General features: G+C 37.4%; 1 protein-coding gene across 1 annotated transcript in view; it reads left to right on the top strand.

The window, feature by feature from the left end:
• PGAP1 (post-GPI attachment to proteins inositol deacylase 1) overlaps positions 1–19,643 on the top strand; it is a 31,831-nt gene extending 12,188 nt beyond the window's left edge. Inside the window, exons 11-27 of the mRNA XM_072342271.1 lie at positions 466–515; positions 1,302–1,353; positions 1,574–1,651; positions 2,670–2,745; positions 3,058–3,131; positions 3,226–3,277; positions 4,898–4,964; positions 5,908–6,016; positions 6,382–6,420; positions 7,425–7,518; positions 8,197–8,287; positions 8,498–8,695; positions 10,083–10,215; positions 10,933–10,983; positions 11,960–12,180; positions 12,537–12,641; positions 13,122–19,643. Of these exons, the coding sequence (XP_072198372.1) occupies positions 466–515; positions 1,302–1,353; positions 1,574–1,651; positions 2,670–2,745; positions 3,058–3,131; positions 3,226–3,277; positions 4,898–4,964; positions 5,908–6,016; positions 6,382–6,420; positions 7,425–7,518; positions 8,197–8,287; positions 8,498–8,695; positions 10,083–10,215; positions 10,933–10,983; positions 11,960–12,180; positions 12,537–12,641; positions 13,122–13,260 (1,629 nt within the window). The 3' untranslated portion in view covers positions 13,261–19,643. The remainder of the gene's footprint in view (positions 1–465; positions 516–1,301; positions 1,354–1,573; positions 1,652–2,669; positions 2,746–3,057; positions 3,132–3,225; positions 3,278–4,897; positions 4,965–5,907; positions 6,017–6,381; positions 6,421–7,424; positions 7,519–8,196; positions 8,288–8,497; positions 8,696–10,082; positions 10,216–10,932; positions 10,984–11,959; positions 12,181–12,536; positions 12,642–13,121) is intronic.
• The last annotated feature ends 2,503 nt before the right edge of the window (positions 19,644–22,146 follow it).

The following is a 22,146-nucleotide window of genomic DNA, read 5'->3' as shown; positions in this document are numbered from 1 at the left end:
ACAGCATCTTTCATGTTCGTGTTTTGTCCTTTCACAACTGGAATCCCAGTGTGATGATACCGGACTTCATGTTAACTTCTGTTAACGCAGAAGTCTGACTTGGCTGTGAAATGGAAGAAAAAGCAAAAAAAGGTATGGATACATTTCATTAAAAGCAACTGAAGTTTGATAGAGACTGTTTTGGTCACCGTTTTTACTTTTGCACTTCAGCATATAATATCCTTAAGAGAGTTTGGTTCCCATAGCAATAGTCACAGCAGACATACTGAGCAGATGAATGAGGTGAAGGGTGGAAGTTTGTTTCTCCTTCGTAAATTAATTGCACCGATTTCTTCTATCAAAGGATTTCAAACAATTGGTATGCTGAAATTCTTGCATTGCTTGAAATAAAGAATTACTGTTTCTAATCTATTTCTAAGTTCACACATCAGTAATGTGTACTTCCTAATGGTATTGCTGTTGCAGGACACAAGTAGCTGGATTTATGGCTGTATGAACAGCAATTCTTCAGTATGGTGAGTATAAACGGTTCTTGTTTTTTATTTAAATAAATCTTGTAAGACTACATTTGAGCTCCTGAGCATATAAAATAGCTCTTTAGATTTAGGGATAGATTTGAGCTAACGTGGTGTTTATTTGTCTAGGAGCTGTGCTGAAGTGTGTTTGGCTGTAACTATACTGTATAACGTTTGACTGGCATCAAATAGAGGTTAACTTGGTGTGGGACTGCTGTCTAAAACCTAGCCTAGTAAAATCCATAGCAAAATAAGCATTGTCCTGAGTTTCTTTAGCACTGTTTAGAGAAATAAATGTAATCTAAAAAGAATGCATGTAATGAACAGTAAGAAATTCATTCAGTCATTTTATGATGTAATATGCATGCCCACCAGTTTTGTGCACAAAATGGTTATTCCATACAGTATGGTTTCGGTATTCATGAAACCACGGATACTTTTAATATTTAGCACTTGTTAAACTTTGTGTGTTAATTCAGAGCTGATGCTGCATTTGCTCATTAAGTTTTTTTTTATTGTGTAGGCAGCTGCATGGTGGCTAATGGCTGTACATGACAAAGTTACAGCTTTACTTAATTTGTTTTTGTAAGAGCAAGATTTGCAATATCTGAAATGGTTGACTATGGTTTGATTAGTGACTGTGGTAGCCAACTGCAGTAGACTCAGATTTGTTCCTAATACATAAATGTGAATCTGTAAAGGGGGGGGGGGGAGCCATTCCACTGTTCCAATGTAGTGCTTAGCTAATTAAGATGTTCATCCCTTAATTGGTGTGGATTTTTGCAGCCTGGAAGCTACTGATCTATCCTGGAGGGCTGAGTTACTTCCAAACGTCAAGGTAAGCATTGTACCTGCCTTGGTGCAGGGGAAGGTGTTTGAGTTGTTCTTTGTCATGGGAGAAATAGCCGTTCTCTTTGCAGCATTGTAGCGTGCAATTGTATTCCAGAGGAAGGGATACAAGAAGTGGACATCTGATGATTGACAAGCTAAGGGCTATGTTTAGCAACAATTCTTATTTTTCTTTATTTCGTTCTTTCTTCTTTAATTTACTTTTTAAGGTTGTAATACTGAAACTTCAGGACTACCCGTCTTTGTCCCACATTGTCATTCTTGCACCACCCTCAGCTGGCAATAAGGTAAAAAGATGGAACATGGAAATTGTTCAGAGTGTTCATAGCTTTCAGGTACTGCAGACATGTACTACACTGTGGTTTGAAGGTTAACTGCATTAACTTATTTAAGCTAATAAATGTTTGCAGTTGATAAACTTCCAGGCTTCAAGTATGAATAGTACTTGAAAGATATGGAGCCAACAGTTCTCAAGCAATTCCTTGGAGTTCTTGGAAGTTCTTGCATGTTTTTCTTAATATTCTGGTTTTGTTCCTGAGTTTTTGTTTTAGTGTAATCAGTTCTTTTATCCCGGGTGGTGGAGGGTGCTGTAGATATTTGAAGGTACCACATATGGATTCTGGCTGGAACGGTGCAGTCAGCCCTGCAAGCTCTTAAACCACCAATGATGTGGTAGACTGAATTTTACTCAGTTTGATGCTTCTGAATCTCAGAGATAATTGGGGAAATGCAACCTGCTGAGTTGCAGTTCACTGTTAAAAATCATGGGTATTGCTTTTCAAGAGAAAACAGCTGATAAACTTACAATGTGATGGAAAGTAATTTTCAAGTGAGCTAAATGTGTATTAGATATGGTAAGAACCGTATCTGCTGCATGCTTTTCTTTGATTTATGTGATTTAACTTTGGGAGCCAAACCAGAGGCTCTTTTTGCTTAGGCAGTAGTACTCAACTGGGACAGATCGCTCTGCTTTGCCAGCATCACATCCCCACTTCCCATCTCAGCCTTGAACAAAAAATTGGGAAGTGGATTCTGATCTTTCTCAGCTGTTTGGATAGTGTTCTGAAGAGTGCTGCAGATGATTGAAAGCAGGAGAATGGTAGAAATTATGCTTAAGATATACGAACTTGTACTGCTGTGTACAAGAACAAACTAACTGCCGTTTTTGATTAGCGGAGTGTAGATAAGTGACATCTCAGTATTTGTGTCTTGTACTTTGCCTGAGGCTGTGAATAGGACTTGGCTAGAGCAAAGGCTTTAGTCTTGTGCCGAATTTAGATCTGTACTCAATATTCTGAATTGCAGTTTACTTTGGACTGTGAATTCTTCAAAGAAGACTCCAGAACAATACAGCTCCCTGTAACAAATCTTTTTTCCTTTGGTAAGTGTATCGTGTTACTTTTGGAAGCAATATGAAACGAATATCACTAGCACTTTGGATAATACTTTTTCCCAATAATTACAATGGTCAGAATTTGTTTGTTATATAGTTAATTTGTTTTGTGAGAGGAATTGTTTTTATGAAAGTTAATAAGCTCCTGCTAGCAATAAACAAATAAGAAATGTGGTTTTTTTTTTACTTAAGAGATATAGTATCTTGAAAATGTCTTGGGGGGAGGGGGAAGGATCTGAAGATGTAGTGGCTTCTCAAATTATTGGTATCTAATGATTTGAAATAATATATTATTTACAGGGCTTTCTTCAAGCAAAGTTCTATTGAATTCAACTGGTTTATTTTACAATGTACAGCTTCAGCACTTTAACCAAGTAAGAACAGTACTTACTTTTTAAGCTAATATGACCACTATTTGGGGACTAAGTTGGTTTTTTTGTTGTTTTGTTTTCTTTTTTTATGTTTTAGGTATATCAAGCTTTCAAAATACATGTCGAGAGCCACTGCCGGTCACCGATAGGTAAATATACCTGTTCAAAAGTATACATTTATATCACAAACCTTGCTGAAAATTCTCAAGACTAAGACTTGCAGAAATATAAGTCCACTTGAGCAATGGAGTCTAGGCAGTATTATTACAACCTGATTATTAACTTTTATTTAACTTTATTATTAACTTCTTATTATTATAACCTTGTTATAACCTATTATAACCTATCAAACATTTGCTAATACTTAACAGAGTTACCGAATCATAGGGGTCGAGAGAGATCTCTGGAGATCATCTAGTCCAACCCCCTACTAAAGCAGGCTCCCTAGAAAGGTTACCCAGGAAAGGATCCAGATGGTTTTTCAGTTTCTCCAGAGAAGGCTCCGCAACCTCTTTGGGCAGCCTGTTCTAGTGCTTCATCACTGTCAAAGTAAAGAAGTTCTTCCTCATGTTTCTGTGGAACTTCTTGTGTTCCATATGTGCCCGTTGTCCTGTCACTGGGCACTACCAAGAAGGGCCCAGCCCCATTCACTTGACTCCTCCTATGAAATTATATATATATATATTTATGTATGTATACACGCACATATATATGTATACACACACACACACACATATATACATATATGTATATATAAAATAGACCTTATCAATATATATATTGACCTATATATATATATATATATATATTGATAAGATCTTCTCTCAGTCTTCTCCAGGCTGAACAGTCCCAGGTCTGTCAGCCCTTCCTTGTTTGAGGAGAAGTTCCAGGCCCCTAATAATCTTTGTGACCTTCTGCTGGACTCTTTTCAGAAGCTCTGTCTTTCTTCAATTGGAGAGCCTGTGGTATCTTCAGAGACTATCAGATTGGTCAAGCATGTTTTCCCTTTTGTGAATCTATGCTGACTACTATTGATAACCTTCTTTACCTCCACTTGCTTGAAAACGACATCCAGAATATGTTGTTCCATCATTCTGTTTCTCATTTTCCACTTTTTATGAAGCTCAAAGAAAATGAGGAATTAGTCCTCATGTTTATTTTCTTGCTTCTCAGCAATGGGAAGCTGAACTTTATGTAGTTGTGTTACCCTGCAAGTGTTTCTCAACATTATACTGCTTGACCAATCCTGGCACTCAAATCTGAGTGCTGAGCTACATTAACTCAAACAGAATAGGGTGCTTAAGGACTTTTTTTAAACAAAGTTGAATTAGCTTGAGGAAATAATTTTCAAGTGAAAATCAGAGGCTTTCTCATAACTGTCCTGCTTTTTAAATGTTGGTGTCATGTTTTGTTATGTAACAACGCGTGTTTAAAAGTCATCTTCGTTCTGTGCTAAGTGCACTGAACTGCATTGCAATTTTGATGTATTCACAAACAAAATGCTTCTGTATAATGAACTGCAGGCTCACTTTTGTTTTACTTGTGGATTTTAAAAGTATTAAAGTAAAATTATATGGGGTCAAACGTGATAGACAGATGTAAATAAATGGTAAGCAGTGTGTATATATTTGTGCTTTGGTGTAGTTGTGAGGTGCCTAGTGAATGCTTTGTATTCAGTGGGACTACTACATTTTCTTCATTTAGTTTTTGCAGACATTTGCCACATCTTGTTCTGAATGAATTTTGTTTGCAATTATCTTCCTTTTCAGAAAGAAAACCTAGTGTTTACAGGCTACATATACCCTGGTCACATGAAGACTCAGTAACTGTGGCTAAGTAAGGACTTTAACGATTGTAATTTCTTGTTATGTTTTGGAAGAGATTGAACGTTCCATTGTGGGCATGTTTCTGACATGAGACAAATTCTCCAGTCTCAAGTGTGTTTCTCTTCTGTGTGTTTCTCTCAATTATCTGTCTGCCTTTCTTGACAAAGAAGTTCTTTTGATTTTTCTTCAGAGTGTCTGCTGATAGATAAACTACTTGCTTGATTGGTAATTATTACTTATTTTCTGATAGTGGAAGCTTGATTTCCTGGTAAATTTAAGGTCTGACCCTTAACAAGTGGGAACTAGAGCTGGCTCTGGGCACTGTTTTCTTCCTGTAATGCAGATTCTTGATCACAGAGCAGCCCTAAGCTCTTTCAATAGTATAGTCCTGACAAAAGCAAATGATACACCTTGAAATATGTGTCACTCGTGAATTGTAGTTGAACAACCTGATTGAACTTCAGGTTTGTTTTTTTTTCCTGTTTTCTACTTGAACAACTTAACGCTTACAGCAGACCCAATTGCTTCTTGAAAATCCATTCTACCTGTTCTCTTCATTTAGCACGTTTACATGTTCTGTGAGGTGTTAGCTAAACTTGTCAGTTTTCATTAGTACTGTGCCTCTTGATAGACTGGAAGACAGCAGCTTGGAGATGTTAAGTAGATCTTGGATGGCTGAATGGGACTTAGAGCTGCCTGACCTAGTGGAAGGTGCCCCCCTGTCATGGCAGAAGGGTTGGAGCTAGACTGTCTGTAAGATCCCTTCCAACCCAAACCATTCTATGGTTCCTTATGATAGAATAAGCAAGTTCAGTAGACCATTCAGTTCATAAGTTATGATGGCACTTGATGAACTAGTTCGGATTCATGTGCGCTTGCTGAAGTCTAAAGCATGCTATTTTATTTTTTTAATGATGATTATTATGATTACCAGCTAATTTGTTCTCTTTCAGCGTTCCATCGTTTACTGAGATTTCTGCAAAACTGCACGTTGCTCAGCCTGAAAATGAGAGCAGGGTTCCAGTCCTAAATATTTACTCTTCCTCAGACTGTCAGTACGAAGTAAGTGAGAAACGTTTTATAACTAATTTGTGTCAATGTATAATCTTTGTATAATTCATTTTTCAAACCGTATAGCTGGCCTTTAGCAAAACAAATACTAAACTAATCTGAAGTTCTGTTCTGTGGTCTTTTGGTAAATGTAGTACTTGATGCAACTGTTTTGCAAAGCTGTTGGAAGCTGGGCTTATGCTTCTTGATGCAAAACATTAAAGTATTTGTTTAAAAAGAAGTTGGTAGTCAGATGTACATTTCAGTTGCAGGATTGCTGTGTTCTCATAGTTAAATTGGTTTCTTAAAAGTGTTTTGTAATTGTTTGCCATTGTGCAAAACAACACTCAGAGCGTCTGTTAATTCTTTTTATGCAGGTAGTTCTGAAGACGTCATTTTTACAAATTCTTGGACAAGTAAGAGGGATTTTCAATATAAGTTCCTTGTTCCTTTCTTCCCTACTGTGGCACAGAAATCCCTTCTTGAAGCCAAGAGGAGCACTATTCAAGGAGCAGTTAGAACTTTTTTGCTTGGCAAGGCATCCCATCTCATGCCCCTATTTTCATAAGAGAAAATGTTTCTTGCTCTAAAGAGCGTAGTGTATATGTTGAGCGTTTGTTTTTGTAGTTAACCCAGTATCTATAAAAGGATGGCACTGGAAGTCGTTTTGACTGTCTTACCAAATGAGTCAGTACTGATAAAGCTTGAACGTTTGACGTGAACCAAAAGGAGGGTTAAAAAAGCGTAAGCAGTTCAGTTTGTCTCTTTATAACTATTGTATAACTATTGTAATGTTTTTGTATATTGCTGTCAATAAGAATTGACCACCCATCTGCAGTTATCTAATTCTGAAAAGTAATTGAATTGCCGAGCTCCTGAGTGTGGGTCTGGAATATTACCGGCAAGTTTCTGTATCTGAATATCTACAATAATATCAAGGATTTTTTCATTTTGTTATTATTTTAGAAGTATTTCTGTACTACTTTTATCCAGAGGGATATTATTTCATGACTTTGTACAGTGGGTGCCAAGTAAATAAAATATGAGTCTGTAAGGATTCATAACTCTGTGCAGCTTTTGCTTGTAAAGTGCCTTTCGCTTTTAGGGTTTTTTTATGTATTTTACTGAATTATCAGTAATGTGCTACTTCATTTGTTTTGTATTTGTATTATATGGGAAAAAAAGCTTCTGTTTATAGCTGGATCCCTTATAAAAACACGTTTGAGTCACCATTTTATGAAAGCATTTTCCATACATGACATTAATTGTTAACGGTGGTTATCAAATGCTTGTACGTATTAACAAGAAGCCGGTAGCATACTAAAGACAGATCTTCCAGTTAAGTTGCCATGCTGACTTTATGTTAATTTTTGTGTGCATGTGTGTCTGTACGAATGATTTTCTTATCCTTGTCTTTCAGATAATAAGGTTCCATGCTGGTGCTCTTCCTGTCTATGTTGTTTCTAATATTCTCCTTACCTACGGAGGACAGTTGAGCACGTTGATGTCAACAGGTAGCTTTCAGGAAAAATGTTTTTTCTAGTGTTTTTTAATTACTTCTGAAGTGGACTGTTGAAGATTTAGCAGTTGTGGGTTTTTTATTTCTTTTCTTCTAGCCAAGTATCATTGAATTAGAGCAAATATTTTAGCAGTACGTTCTCTTCTAGCTTCAGGTTTTGTTGATAGTTCTCCATGGTTGTGTTCTAGTAGAGTTCGTTTTTAGTTTGCAGTCGCTTCCTTGTGATTGGTGTGTCGCACCATATGTTACTATTAGTAGAAAACTACTTAAAAAGACATGTAAAAGTCAAAAGCATAATGTTAACTTACATAAAACAATCTCGCATGAAGGTTAGATTTGACGACTGATTGTTAGACGTTTCTTAAGCCAAAATGCATCTTTCTTTTAGTTCAGGTTGGTTTTTGTCACAAACTGTCTTGTGCTATACAACCCGAGTGTGAATGATACAGTGAATAAGGCCGTCTGATCATTGAATCACAGAATCTTTTTGGTTGTAAAAGTCTTACGATACGAAGTCCAACCATGATGCAGTAAGCTGACTCACAGCGTCATCCTGGTTATCTTGAAAGCCAACTTCCAAATTTTCTCCTGAATTTGCTTTGTGTTGTGAATAGTTGTTGTTAAAGTTGATGACAAAATAATAATTATAGGTGCTTTCTGTTCTTGATTCTAGGCCAGTGTTCAGAATTTTCACTTGAACTAGTTACAGCAGCTAAGCCCTACAAAGTAGAACCTATTATAAGCATTGTTGTATTTCTGCAGGGGTAAGTTTGCCTTATGTTTTTTGTTGTTTTTTTTTTAAGCAGTTTCTAAAGTGAGAAATTTCAGATCAACTCTTGGTGGGAGGACTGTTATGTTATGGTCTGACTGTAATTTTGTTTGAAAGGCTGTAAGCAAGAGGACTAGTTGATTAAATGTCTTACTGTAACAGCAAGTGGAAGTGATAAGTAATACTGCTTTCATGTTTTTGGCAGGTTTAACTGGTTTAGAGAGATATGGGATTCACTCTTGCTACCAGAGGTGGATGCTGCTGTACTGAGTAGTCAGGATGCATGGTTCCCCCTTGTGTCCCTGATTCTATTTCTTTTTGGGACAGGCATTGCCTACTGGAGTGCAGTATTTTTCTCTACGTCTCTGAGAATCTTCTCTTCATTATGGTTAACTCTGACTAGGTAAAACAACATTATACTCTAATTACGCTTTCTTAGATGCCTGCTAAATGGCAATTTTTGTTTGCTTCAGTGTGAATGCTGGACAGATGAAATTCTGCCTGGTTTTAGACTGGATGTGATACTGCTAAGTACTAATGAAGAATGAGAAGTGCCTCGTATTCCTTGTTACATATCACCAAAGGAGAACTTAAACGGCCTGTATGAGATAATAGAACCATGCACGGTTGTATTATCTCATACAGGTTCTGGTCCTGTCCTGAATTTCTTGGGGGGGGGGGAAAAATACGATGTTTTATAGATCTCTTTTAAGTAGAATAGTATTCATTTGGCTTTGACTCAGTATTTGGAAAAGTAGTTCTGATATGGCCAGCAGCAAATAATTGGTTATTTTGCTGTTAACATCTGTGGAGTTTATTTATCCTGTCAGGTACTCTTCTCAGGCTGCCTGGAGATGTGGTTGATTCCCCCCATCTCTGGAGACTTTAAAGGCCAGGTTGGATCAGGCCTTGGGCAACCTGGCCCAGCTGTGGTGTCCCTGTTCATTGCAGGGCAGTGAGACTAGACAATATTTAAAGGTCCCTTCCAACTCTAAGGATTCTATGTTTCTCTTTGTGGATATTTTCAGTATTTGTTGCAAAAACTTTTAAGATGGTGTTTTCCAAATAACGCTTCTTTCTCCCTCATTTTCACTGTCTATTTTAATACCGGAATGTTCTGTGAAATTCCAAGAAATTATAGACATCGCACCATCTTTCCCATTGCATCCCCCCCATTTTCCTATCTCATTATCTCATCTTTGTCATTTTAGGCTTGTACTTGTCTCTTAGTCATATCTTCTGGAAAGCTGAGCCTCAGAATAAGCTTTCCTGTGTCACTCACACTGTAAGCAAGCAGAAATTCCTGTCTGAGAAGAATGGTGTGAAATTGATCTTTCGAGCTTGTTGTTGCATGCTGCTGTGCTGCCCTTACGACTGCGGTGTATTAAATGTTTGTCGAAGTCTCTTTGAGTGTGCAGCTCTTTGTCTTAACAGGAGAACTGCGACTATGTAGGTTTAGAGTTAGGATAAGCTAGTGCTTTGCATTCACCGAAGTATGCTGTGTTCCCCAAGTGAAATAAAAGTAATGCCTTGGTTACAGCTGGTAACTAAAAATGTCTTGGTTACAGGAAAGCATCAGGCAGTTTTGTCAGTTGATCTGGAGAAGCTTTTTTTGTCAGGTGGCTTACCTAGCAGTTGGTGTATGTGTTTGTCTAACCTCATTTTCCCCAGTTTTTAATCAATTTGGTAGCAATGCATTCTTCTGAGTCATTTGTGAACCAGAGTGGTTGTTAGATATCCTGCAATGACATTAAAACTACAGAGTGTGATGGATTCTGTCTTTTTTTCAGACCTGCTGTACTTCCAAAAGCTAAACTGATTACACCCAGAAGACTGTGCTTGATGGGGTCCCTTGCTTTGCTTAGCTGGACCACCTGTGGTGCGTTTGCTCTGCTGATTGTTTATTTCCAATACTTGCTCAAGGTACTGAAAAGCTAAGCGCTTTGAACTTTGTCTTGTACTTTTTAGAGTGGTGTTGTTCTGATGATACTTGTTTCAAAGGAATTTACAGTTCTATACGCATGCTACAGTAACTTATTTATTTGCAGTTTTTAGCTTACGGTATGTCATGTTATAAAACTGAATGCTAATAATGCTAATACCTTCCTTGAACAAAAGCTTCAGTGAAAGAATGTTCTGTATAACACTTCCTTCAATACTTCTCACGGGTCCTTTTGAAGTAAAGGGAGGAAGATGGTTACATGGCTATATTGAATTAGAATAGTTTTATTGTATGTCTAATCTGATCCCTTGACTGGTGCCATGGGGATTCATACTTAGTCCCTGCTGTTCAGTTTCCATGGTCTTCTGTGCATCAGAGTATCTAACTTAGGTATCTGATTCACCCTATGGTTATTGTAGTTGCTAAAATGGCTGCTATGGTTAGTTTCTAGGGAAGCCTTGGGAGCACAAGACTGGGATTTAAGGGTACAAAAGGAAGCAGCCTGCAGGTGCTCTGAGGTAGGTAGGTGGCAGCAGAAAGCACAGCATGAGTGATGGGATTTCTCTGTGCTCTTGGAACCTGAGAGATCTCCATTTAAAAAGAAAAAGTCAACTAATAATTAGCCCCTTTATTTTTTTCTTGTATACTACAGATTTAGTGTGAAGCAGCTTTACTGAAAAAGTGAATCTGTTTTACAGGTTATAAAACTAAGCGTGAATGTAAGAGCAGAGCAAAACGTGCTGAATAGGGTGAGTATGATACTTGTTTCTCTTCCAAATCCTGTGATGACCAGAAACTGTTTGGCAAACGCATGCATTATGAATTGTTATTCTCTCGTACTGGCACTATGAGGCTGTGATAACTGAACGGCTGCTGAATTTGCTTAGTGTGTGCATGGTGAAAATACAGGATGCAAGTATCCACTTCTGTCATATATGATTGCTGCAGTCACAGCTCAAGATCACTGCAGCGTGAACTTGTCTGAATGTTCCGTTAAATTGTGAACTATTGAGAAAGGAGCAAAGAAGCAAAATCTTGCTGTTTTTCATGCATTGTGATTTTTGATCCTTTTTCAGTTACTTCAGTGTATAGTATCCAAAGTGTGTGTAGATACTTGTGTATGACATCTACCCGTTCTGTTTTGCAGTCTGCAAGAAGAAATTCTTGAGTAATTTCTTTGGTATTTTGGGGTCCTTTTTATGTTGAGTTTAAATTCTCTCCTGCTTTTCTTCCCTTTCCAAATAATCTTTCCTGGGTTTCATTTGTAGTTTTTTTTTTTTCTGTCATTGGAATGTAGTATCTGCCAACTTACTAATTCATCTTTATTATTTATTCTTAGAGCTAATATTTTACTCCCAGTTACGTTACCTCCTGTATATTGCTTCCATGAACGATGATGGGTGATTTTCACCCACATGCTTTATTATTTCTCTTATTCTGTTCTTCTTCCTTCCAGGAACTCCATTTCTTATCACTGTAATGGTGTCAGGATTTCTCTCTATTCTTTTCTTCCAAAGACACAAAGTATTAGTGTAAGAGAAATTGCTAGATGCTTTCAAGTGGAGCTATTGACCTTCACTTTTGATGGCTTTTTGAGGGATAAATTGCAGATTTTTCTCCCTGAATCAGAGTTCGTGTGCTACTGTAGGGATAGCTTTTCTCTCTTTGTCCCTCTGTATGGGTTCTATCAAGCCAGTGCATGCTCTTGCTTTTTCTTTTCTTCAGGATTTGGACCGCTCAAAAGAAACTTCACAGAATTCTGTCAGATGCACAGTCAAAAAGCAGAATTTGACAGGCAGTACTTCGGAAGCAACACAGTCTCTCTCAAGCAGTACCACTGCTGAAGCTGCTAACAGTCTTAACATCCATGTTACAGTGCTCCATTTGTTCACATGGATTGTTCTGCTCAACTTGCCATCTTTGGTTTATTGGTTAAAGAATCTCAGGTAACTTCTTAAGTTGTTAATAAGGGTGGAAGAAAAGCATCCAAATCTTTAAAGATTGTCACAATTGCAAATGTTTGATTCTTCAGATTGTGTACATTATTATAGCATCGAAGACTTCCATTAACTGTAACCATTCTTTCTATGCAATCTGGCATTAGTTATGACGTAAGTAGATGTTAAGTATCCAGTGGTATATTGAAGAAAGTAATGATTCAGAAATGATTTAAATTCAGCCGGGGATGCCGTATTCATTTTACGTTCGTTGTTGTTAGCACATCCTTGCTTCCAAACAGGATTCTATCTGGTGGCCTAGTTTAGAAGTAACACGCCTTTAAAATGAATTCCCTCTTTTTCAGGTACAGTGTTACACTTGACCCTGATCCATGTAGAACTACAGCTATTATACTTATATGCGTTTTAGAAGTTCTCATGAATTCGAGTACTTCTGAAGTGAAATCAAGGTACGGTAGCCCAGTCTCCAGTTGTTTTACTGTTTAGTTCTTAGCACATCAGTTTGTGTGTTAAAACTTCGTTTGCACTTCACAGGCATGTAGTTATTCAACCTACAGAGAGATTAATAAACTCACGTGTTTTAAGCCATAAGAACTAGGTAGAATGTGTGCAAATAACTGTAGTTCAGGTAAGTGGAGAAAAATGGCCTGTGTTTACCACGTGGACTTAAGTAAAGGATTTAATATCTAAAATGTCAGTTGCATTAAGTATTATTTCTAAGCTTACATCATGATATTGTTAAATGACATCTTATTAGCCTTTTTGTGTAATTGCTGTTGCTTGTATATCATTATTTCCTGCTGAACCTGTTTTGTTTTTTCCTATATTAAATATATATTGAATACATATTGAAGAGAATGAAATGTGGTATTTGGACTCGTGCACATAGAGCCACAAAATTGGCAATGTTTTCTTTTATGTTCTTACAGTAAACTCCTGAAGATGGCGGCCCAAGTTCCATTCCCTTTGTCTGTTGCAGTGTTGGCTTTCGGACGAATGCATTTATACAGAGTACCGCATTTTGTGACTTCTTCTCTTCTTCTACATGTGCTGTGTTGTATTGTGTAACATTTCTTTTACATAAGAACAGTGCTGCCTGGAAAGTAATCACGTAAAGGGGAGACATTTCAGCCAACAAATGCTTAGACTAACGTAACTCACGTTGTTTGGGAGAGATAGCTGAAATATGATTCCTTTATGACAAGTTTTTGGTTCTGTTCATGCTGCTTAGAAGGTTTTTCATGGCGTTCATTTCCTGACTGTGAAAACGAAGTGAATTAACTGTGCGTGTGCAAGCACATGAGTTGTATTACTGTTACATCTCAACACTGTTTGCCTTGCAGACTCTTGGATATTTCACTGTATTTCTTTGTTGAAATAGGCTTTTTGTTTTTAATTCAGTACACTGTACAGTGCGTATGTCCTGAACTTGCTTCTCTTGCAGGTCTGAAGTATGCTGGTTAAACCCGATAAACTTCAAGCACACTGTGACTATCAGAAATACTACACAGCCAAGTATACTTTTAATCATTTTATGCTACATTTCAAAGCTGCCACAGTTGTGTCTCGTCAAACCAAAGCGTGCTGCTTCTATTGAGCTGTTATTTCTAGCAAAGCACACGTTCAGTTACTGTCAGATGAGTGAGAGATTATGGAAAGATTTAAACATTTTCATTTTTGTGAGAGTGAGAAAACAATGACGCTTTGTGTAGCTTTCTATTCTGGAAGCTTTACCAGCAGATCCATAAACAACTGGCAGTAATGTTGTTTTAAGACATTGCCAGTTTTCTGTGGAATCGTGTTAGTTGAGAAATGACTCCTTAGGCTTTGTCTGTATGTAGGAGGTAGCAAATGTTAAGGTATGATGCGAGTTTACTGTACAGTTGCTGTACTGCAGTTTCCAGATAGCCAAGGCGGGGTTCTTTCGTGTTGTTAATGGAGAGTTGTCATCTCATAGTAAATGTCCATATGGTAATTACATATGAAATAGCTACGACAGTGTAAATCAGTGCATTGCCTTACTGTGCTAACTTCCTCGTGTGGGCAAGCTCTTAGGTAGTATAAAGTACTGATCCGAATTATTAGCTCTACATAAAGAATTATCTTAGTGCCTAGATGCTACAGTGACTGCCATTTACAACAATGCCTAGAATAGCTGTGTATAAGGAGTTCTGTCTCCTGGCATGTGTTTTGCCAGCAGAAGAAATCACATAACCATTATGTTACTTAAAATGTGGTATTGATTCCATGTAGAGATGAGTGCTACTACTTGCTTCTGTGTTAGCTGTCTCCACTACCTGAGATACCTGTCATCTTCATGTGGAATTACGATACCAGCTTGATTACCTAATATGGATAATAACAGGAAATCTGCTACCTACTGTCAACTGAGTGTATTCTTAATATAGTGGTAGAGCCTGACCCGTTGATCTTATTGTATCTTGTTATTCTTGCCTAAAGTGCCTCAGTTAGTTCTAGCTTGTTCTTAGAGTTGATTCATCTGAGCTGCCTGAAAAGACTTACTAATTCACACAGTGACTTTTGAAATGAACCTGTTCTGTCTTACAAATAAGTCAGCTGTTAAGCTATCACTAAGTTATTAGAACTGCTTTTCTTAGTAGTTAACCAAACCACTGTTACTGTTGTCAGTAACTTACCTGCTGATCTTTAAGTCTTAATGTTTTATTAACAAGATTAGATCATGTGTAGTGTTTATAAATCAGAGGAGTTAACTGTATTATATCCTGATACCGTCTAACCAAATGTATGCTACAGCATATGTATATAAGATGATTTGTGTCTTTGTATACTTGTAGCTTGATTTAGCCTAGAGGTTACTGTTCAGACACAGGAGAGTATAGTAGATTTCCCACTTTCACGTGGCTGTTAGTGTGAAGGACAGTGACAGAACTGCAGTGGGGCTCATAAAAGGCCATCTGTGAAGTGTGAAGAGATCTGATTTCTGTGTAAGATCATTTCCTTGGCCTTTACGGTCCCCTTGGCCTCCCCTTGGTATTTTGCTTCCTGTTTTGGTTTGCCGTCTTTATCACTTCTTCCTTCATGAACATTTGCTGGAGCTGTTGGTGAAATAAAATAATAATCAGAATGAGGAGAGCAAACAGTCTCAAGATGTAGTGACTGTGTTAACTTCCAAAATGTGACAGTGCGAGGAACAATACAAATCACAACAGCACAGAGTAACACCGTTTTTCTCATTTAATGGTATTTTTGAAAGCTGAGATTTTAGTTGATGTTGCTGTTGTTCTTTGTAAAATGGGTTACAAGGTGTTATGTAGTTTTTCTTAAGTGATTTTGAAAGTGTGGGTAGGAATGGAGAGATGTAAACCGTAGTCTGAAATCCCAGGTGGCAGACTTCTGTCACTCTTGTGTTGATGCGTCTCCCTTATGTAAGCCATTAGAAAGGGAATTAAAAAAAGAAAACAGAGTACCAAATGTCACTAATTGAAGCAGAATCTTTCTTATTATGCTGCAGTAATAGCTACATCTATCACTGTTGGTTCATAAAAGATTTGTTTTTGTAGGGTAAGGAAAAGGTGTTATTTCTTAACTGGAACTACTGATGGTGATATTTTTGGAGCTGGCTTAAAGCTGGTTGCAGTATGTCATATACCATAGGTTGGCATTTGGTATGAAGTCTAATTTTCCATCAGTTTGCCAGCAATAAGGTTGTAAGCCTGTCACTTAGCTTTTTTTTCCCCTAAAATCTGACGTATCTCCTTCAGATCTTGACTGGGCGGACAAAGCTAATTTGTTGCCTGTGCATAAAACGAATATTAGAGAAGCATTTTTGATCAAGCTGCTGAAGTGTAGTTCAATGCATTGATAAGTGTGCTGATAAGGAAAATGTTTTGTTTGTTTACACTGAGGAAAAAGTGCAGCAATTTATAGGCCTCTAATGCTCTGAGCTACTGAAAATGGTTTTGGAGGCAGTTATGGTGTGTGTACAGTAAGTAATTGTGCTGCTGTTTCAAGTCACCGAGCTGTTAGCTGCAAAACAGACTGAACTCCCATGTTTTTTACATATCATGGTGAATGTTAATTGCTTCATTTTCAGGTCTGGCTCTTTACATCTCCTTTTTGGGGGGAGAGAATCAAACTAGCCTTTAAAAGCACTTAGCACTGCTGGTTTTAAGTCTTCTAACACCATACCTTTGGGGAAGATGTGTTTCTGTCACCAAAGCTACATGCTGCTCTTCTATGCCTCTGGAAAAGTGTACCAATGAGTGGCAGTTGAAAAGCAGACTCCTTTTTATGTTGAAGTAAAATAGCTTTTCTGCCTTTCCTTAGAGCTAGAATTATAAGCTGGTATTCATAGTAAAATACTTTAAGTCTCTTAAGTTTGTTTGACAAACCTATTACAAATATGTAGTTTTTTTATTTATGGAAGAATGTATTCAAAACTTCTAATTGGGACGTTTTAAGATGTAATAAGTGTATATTTCATCTCATGAATAAACATAACATTTTTTTTCTAAATTAAATGCAAGTATTTAATAAATTCTATAGCTTTTGCTAAAGTCTGCCCACCACTTCAATTCTTCAGTTTTGTCTAAGCATGGAATGGCTTCAAATATGTGCTTATGGCATTATAGCCTAGAAATCATGTCAAAGCTGTGACGTTTAGACTTGAAGTTGGTTTCAGATTTAGAGTCTCATTCTACATTCTTACATGCATTCAGGTTTTGCAACTCAATCTCTCATAAAAGACCTTTTAAGCATGATCTCTCTCTGCAGTTCTTGATGGGTTGTGGTCTAAATTCTCTTGGAAATGTGTATTATCAGAGCTAATTCTGTGTCTCTGAAGTTCAGGAGTGGTACACAAAAGCTTGTTACTTTGCAGTACATCGTTCCAGTTGCTCCTTCCATAAGGAGTTACCCTTGGTTTGCACTTCTGCTGTAGCACAGAACTGGAGGTTCGGAGTAATAGGCGCTGCGGATGAAGTGGAGTGAAGATGCACAATGTCTATCTGGTAGGCTATTGCTTTATTGAAGTTTTTTGTGCTCATTGAAATACCAATGAAGACTTGGTTTTCCCCCATATTCTTACATTACTTCAAGGCTTATATTCAATCGTTAGATGTGTAGCTTTTTTAAAGGTTAAAAGCACTATTCTGGGATCAACTCAGGCATCTCTCTTTTCCATTTGTGTCGCTCCAAGTATGAAAATGGTATTAGAGACTCGTACCTGACAACTGAAATATTGTCCAGAAGTCTGCAGGAGTAGACTTTGAGATACATAATTAGTGCCAGACCAAAACTGAAATGTGCAATTCCTCACTGTGACTTCAAACTCGTATCTTCCTAAAGTGAAAAACCCACTACCACCACAAAGCAACAAATCCCGCAACTGTGTGCCTTAAACCTGTAAATGAGTACACACTATAACTGTAGCCTGTGGACTTCTCTAGCCTTATTTTTCCTTTTTGAATTTGAGGGTAGTTGTGTGGATCGTACTGATAAATGGTTTGGGGGAAAAGCATTTTCTATTTGCTTTTTTTAACTACAATTACTGGCATTAAGATTTATGGCAAGTGCAATGTACTTATGGTTTGGATTCACACCACCTAAACACAGCAGACTGAAGCTGACCTTAATTTCTCATTTCTTTCTCGAATGACAAAGGAAAATAAGGAAGAAAAATTAGTGTCAGATGCGTCTCCTCTTCTAAATCTTTGTGTCAGAATCTTTCAAATTTAGGTTGTTTCCTTCAAAACTGTAGCTCAAGCAAAATAAGTTATTTTAGCCATTAAGTACTAATGTCTACTCCAAGTGGTTTGGGTAGAGCTGAGGGGCAGGGATGTATTTGTTTGCAAGCTTTCAGATGTTTGAATAAGCAGTTTCATCTTTTAGGAAAGATGTATCTGTAAGTCTGAAAAAATAAGGTTACACGTTCAGCTCTTAAATCATCCAAAAGAAATATTCAAGATCTTAAAATCCTGCTGTGATGATTAAAGAGAAAAGTGTTGGTTGTTTTTTTTTTTACTGTTTAGCATGAAGAATTGAAGAAAAGCTACTTTTATGTGTTTGTTTGCGCGTTTTGAACAACAGCCCCCAAACTCTTTCTTGGCCCTGTGATAGTACCAAGTGAAACTTGTTCTTGAATAAAGGTGTTGCATCTGGGAGACTATCAGTGGGCTGTGGGTGTTGTGATGTGCAGAATGAGATTGTGTCGGCTCAATGTAGTAATAGTAGCAGTACAGATCAGTTATTAACTTTCTTCTACTGAGATATAACATGAATCTGTTGTTCCACAGTGCTGTTTTCATTGTGGAACAACAGATAATGGGACTTGATTTTTTTTGTCAGCCCTACTGATTGCTTGTAGTGAGCGAGTTTAGGTCTGTTAGAACTTTTTCCACTCAGCTGTGTGTCTCTTCTTTGTACTGATGTTATTCCAGTAATCCTAGTAATCGTTGTCTTGCTGGCTACAGGGATACTAGTGAGTAAATCATTGAGAGAGCCAAGCTACTTTTAAGGCTTTTATGTATGATGATGAACCTAGAAAAAAATGTGTGAGCCTAGTAACTTAATTCCTTTGTTGCTCTTTGTTTTTTCCAAGCACAAAGACAAAATAATGTTGGACCGAATGCTTCCTTTAGGTGATAGGCAACCAACCGGGGATTGATGGTTGGGAATCTTATCAGTTACTAAGCAACCTAACACTTTTTTTCCTTCTTCTTGTTATGAGTTCTTCTCTAGCTGGTGTAAGCCTAGTATTTGAAGTGGAGTGAACTCTAATGGTTACAGGTTTCTAGAGTTGTTGACGGGGTCTTATCAATAAATGTTTAAATAATGCTATCATAAATTATTGTGCTTATTAAAGGAGTTAAAACTGAATTCTCAGATACATCTGTGTGTGGTAAGCTTGAGCGAAGTCCTTGTCTTATGAGATGCTGAGGAAACCTTTGAAAATAGGTATCTTCAGCTAATGTTTAAATCAGTGAAAGCTGTTCATATCAATCACGCAAAACTATCTTTTAAATGCTGATCGTTTTTCAGCTATGGGCAACTGGAATGAGAGCTACACTGGGACTTGCTTTGATGGTTTCCATGTCTGTTCTGTATAATTCATATTGTTTCAATGTCTTTTTTTAATTGTTTTTTTTACATTACTGCGCGTGATATCAAAGTACACTGTACAGTATAAAGCTTTGCTAAATAAACACTTGTGTATATTTTTGTATGGTGTTTTAACATGGTTGCATTTGTACAAATGGTGGTAATTCTCAAAAAGTGCCACTTAACCAATCATGCTCTGTGGAGTGTCGTGAATGTTACCTGTACTTGAGTTGTACAAACAAGCTAATGAGTGTTGTGATGAACATTTGCCTTTAGTCTTTGCTCAGGTACTGTTGTGGAGCAGTTGGGTGCTTTTCCTTCTAACTTGTAATACTTGGGATTCTAAGCAGAAAATAAAAGCAGTGAACAAGACCGTTGTGGTTAAGAGCGTTACTTTCCATAATGGGCTTTTTTGTTTTGCATCTGAAGCAGAAAACAGTCAAGATGAAGCCTGTTGCTAGATCTTAACTTGTGTGTCTTATGCTATTACAGCTGTCTTGCTATATTGAATGGGAAATAGAAAAGAATGGAAAAATATTTGTTGAATAATGTAGTTGATGCACAGCACCATGTGTATGAAGCTTATTCTGTAACTCAACTAGTTAGTTTTAAGTTGGGCTCTCATTCTAGAACAAGGCTTTTAGTGTTCTGAGGGAACTTGTGCGAGACTGAATGTGCAATGCATTCAAACAGACTCAAGTGCCACAATGACTATGTCATTACTACAGCAACTTTGCAAGGATTTGATTTACTGGAGGTGTGCTTCTATGTAGGCAGTTTGAGAAAAACCCAGTGCTTAAATTTGATCACGTTCAAAAATGCAGGACGTTGACATCTACCTTGGAAAGCACTTTTTCAACCAGGTGCTGTTCTCCAAGGAGGAATCAATGTAGTCCAATTTGTGTAAGTGTGCTAATAGTGTATTAATATAATTGTATGCTACTTATGTTTGGCTTTGGGAGATCAGTAATGAGTTGGCAAAGAAAAAATGGCAGCAAGTTTAAACAGCCTTAGATGAAATAATTTTTGGTGTGAATGCTTTTAGCTTAGAAAATATCAAGACGAGTTTATAGAGTTCTGGGTTTTGTTTACAGACAACTTAGAGAAAATACTTTCTAGTTGAATTTGTTGATTATCTACATGTTTGGTCAGTCAGCCTCACCATTTGAATTCTGTTAGGGGATACCGTAACAGTCCTAAAGCAATGATACTGGTTGCAATTTTACAGATGTTCTTGGCGTGTTTTACTGGTTGAATGAACTGCTGCTCCTCTGCTTTTTTTGATATTTACCAAGTGGCTACGAACTGTTGTAGAGAAGAAACAGTTCTAAGATAAAAAGGTCTAAAATAAACTTGGTGAGATGAGATTTGAGTTAGGAAAGTCTGTTTTTTAGGCAATAGAACTGAATCATCCGTGCTTTCTTTACCACTGCTGTGTGCTGACGGCCCGCCACCTGCAGTGTTATTGGGCTCTGACTAATGAAGATGTGCCACTGGACATGCATTTACCAAGGGAAGAGTGGAGGAAGGTAAAGCTGTGTGTATACATGTGTGCTTACTTGATGGTAAGTAAATGAGAAGAGCTGATCAGAGACCTGTAACAGTGAGTACCATCAGAGAGTTCAAGCAGAACATATCTTGCTTGTGACTAAAGTTAGGTGGAATTTCAAATTTAGCTCTATGTTTCTTGTCTTAAAATAAACAACCTCTTCACTTTAAAGATATTATGTATATACACAGGGCTCAAACGGGCATTAACCAACTGATTATACACTGAGTGTCAGAGGAACTGACACTGAAGATTGTCATATGAAGTTCACATCACTTTATTGCAATGTTACCAATTGATGTTTCAGCCTATCTCCATTTTTTAATTTGTTTAGGAAGCAGCAGCAATAATATTCTGAATGGATTTTCTGGCTGTAGACACTGGGGTCTCAGCAAAAAGAAACCAAAGACTTGACGTAAAGCAATTGAAAGCATGATGAAGATTAAGAAATCTTCCTCAACAGAAGTAAGTTTTGTTGATAGACAATTGTTCAGGTTCCTACCTAGGAGAAAGAAAGGAAAGGGAATCCCAAACAACTGTTTTAAGATCGTAAGCAATTGGGTGTTCTACCTTACGGCATCCCTGCCTGTTGAGGTGGTGGCTAGGAAATGGCTGCCAAGTAGCTGAACTGTATGGTGGACAGAGATTAGGATGTTGTCATGTATTTACAGCTGCTCTTCTATCTCTAAGAAAAAGGGTTAATTCTCTTTTTCTTTTTTAATTCTGATTGTGTGGTTTCTCTTTTTTAAGTGGCGTAAAAATTAGTTCCTTTCTTCAGAATCTGAGAGGTAGGTGGCTTGTTCTTAAGGCTCTTTAGAGTTGAACTTGGAGGCAGGTGGATTGGGAAATGAGAATAGCTCTGTGTTTGGAGCTTTATGTAATTTCTGTTTGGTGTCTTGCCTTAACTCGACAGAAGACTAAGGGTATTTAATTAGGAACTCCTAAATATAAATTAAGTGCATCATCTTTTGGGAATAAAATCCATTAAACAAAAAGACAATAACAAAAGCAGCTGGGTTTATATAACAAGCAGCAGCAGCTTTTACGCAAAGCTGAGGCAATCAGAAGACTGCTGTGGGATGTTAGTGCTAAATTCCAAGCTGTGCACAATGTGAATATCTAAGGAGAAGGATTAAACCTGCTATTTCACTGGGAAGTCCTCGTTTTATACACAAGGAGTTGAGATGCAGGGGACTGTGGCATGATGGTTGTTAAATGTGTAGACTTGAGTAGGCCCGAAATTGCTTCTAAAACAAGCATACCTATCAATGCCTGCTTTTCAAGTAAAGAGCTATATTACACTTCCTTACCCTGATTTTAGATGA

Source organism: Excalfactoria chinensis, chromosome 7 (genome assembly GCF_039878825.1).
Source record: "Excalfactoria chinensis isolate bCotChi1 chromosome 7, bCotChi1.hap2, whole genome shotgun sequence".
In the NCBI taxonomy this organism is placed as follows: domain Eukaryota; kingdom Metazoa; phylum Chordata; class Aves; order Galliformes; family Phasianidae; genus Excalfactoria; species Excalfactoria chinensis.
This window is presented reverse-complemented; position numbering and strand designations above follow the sequence as displayed.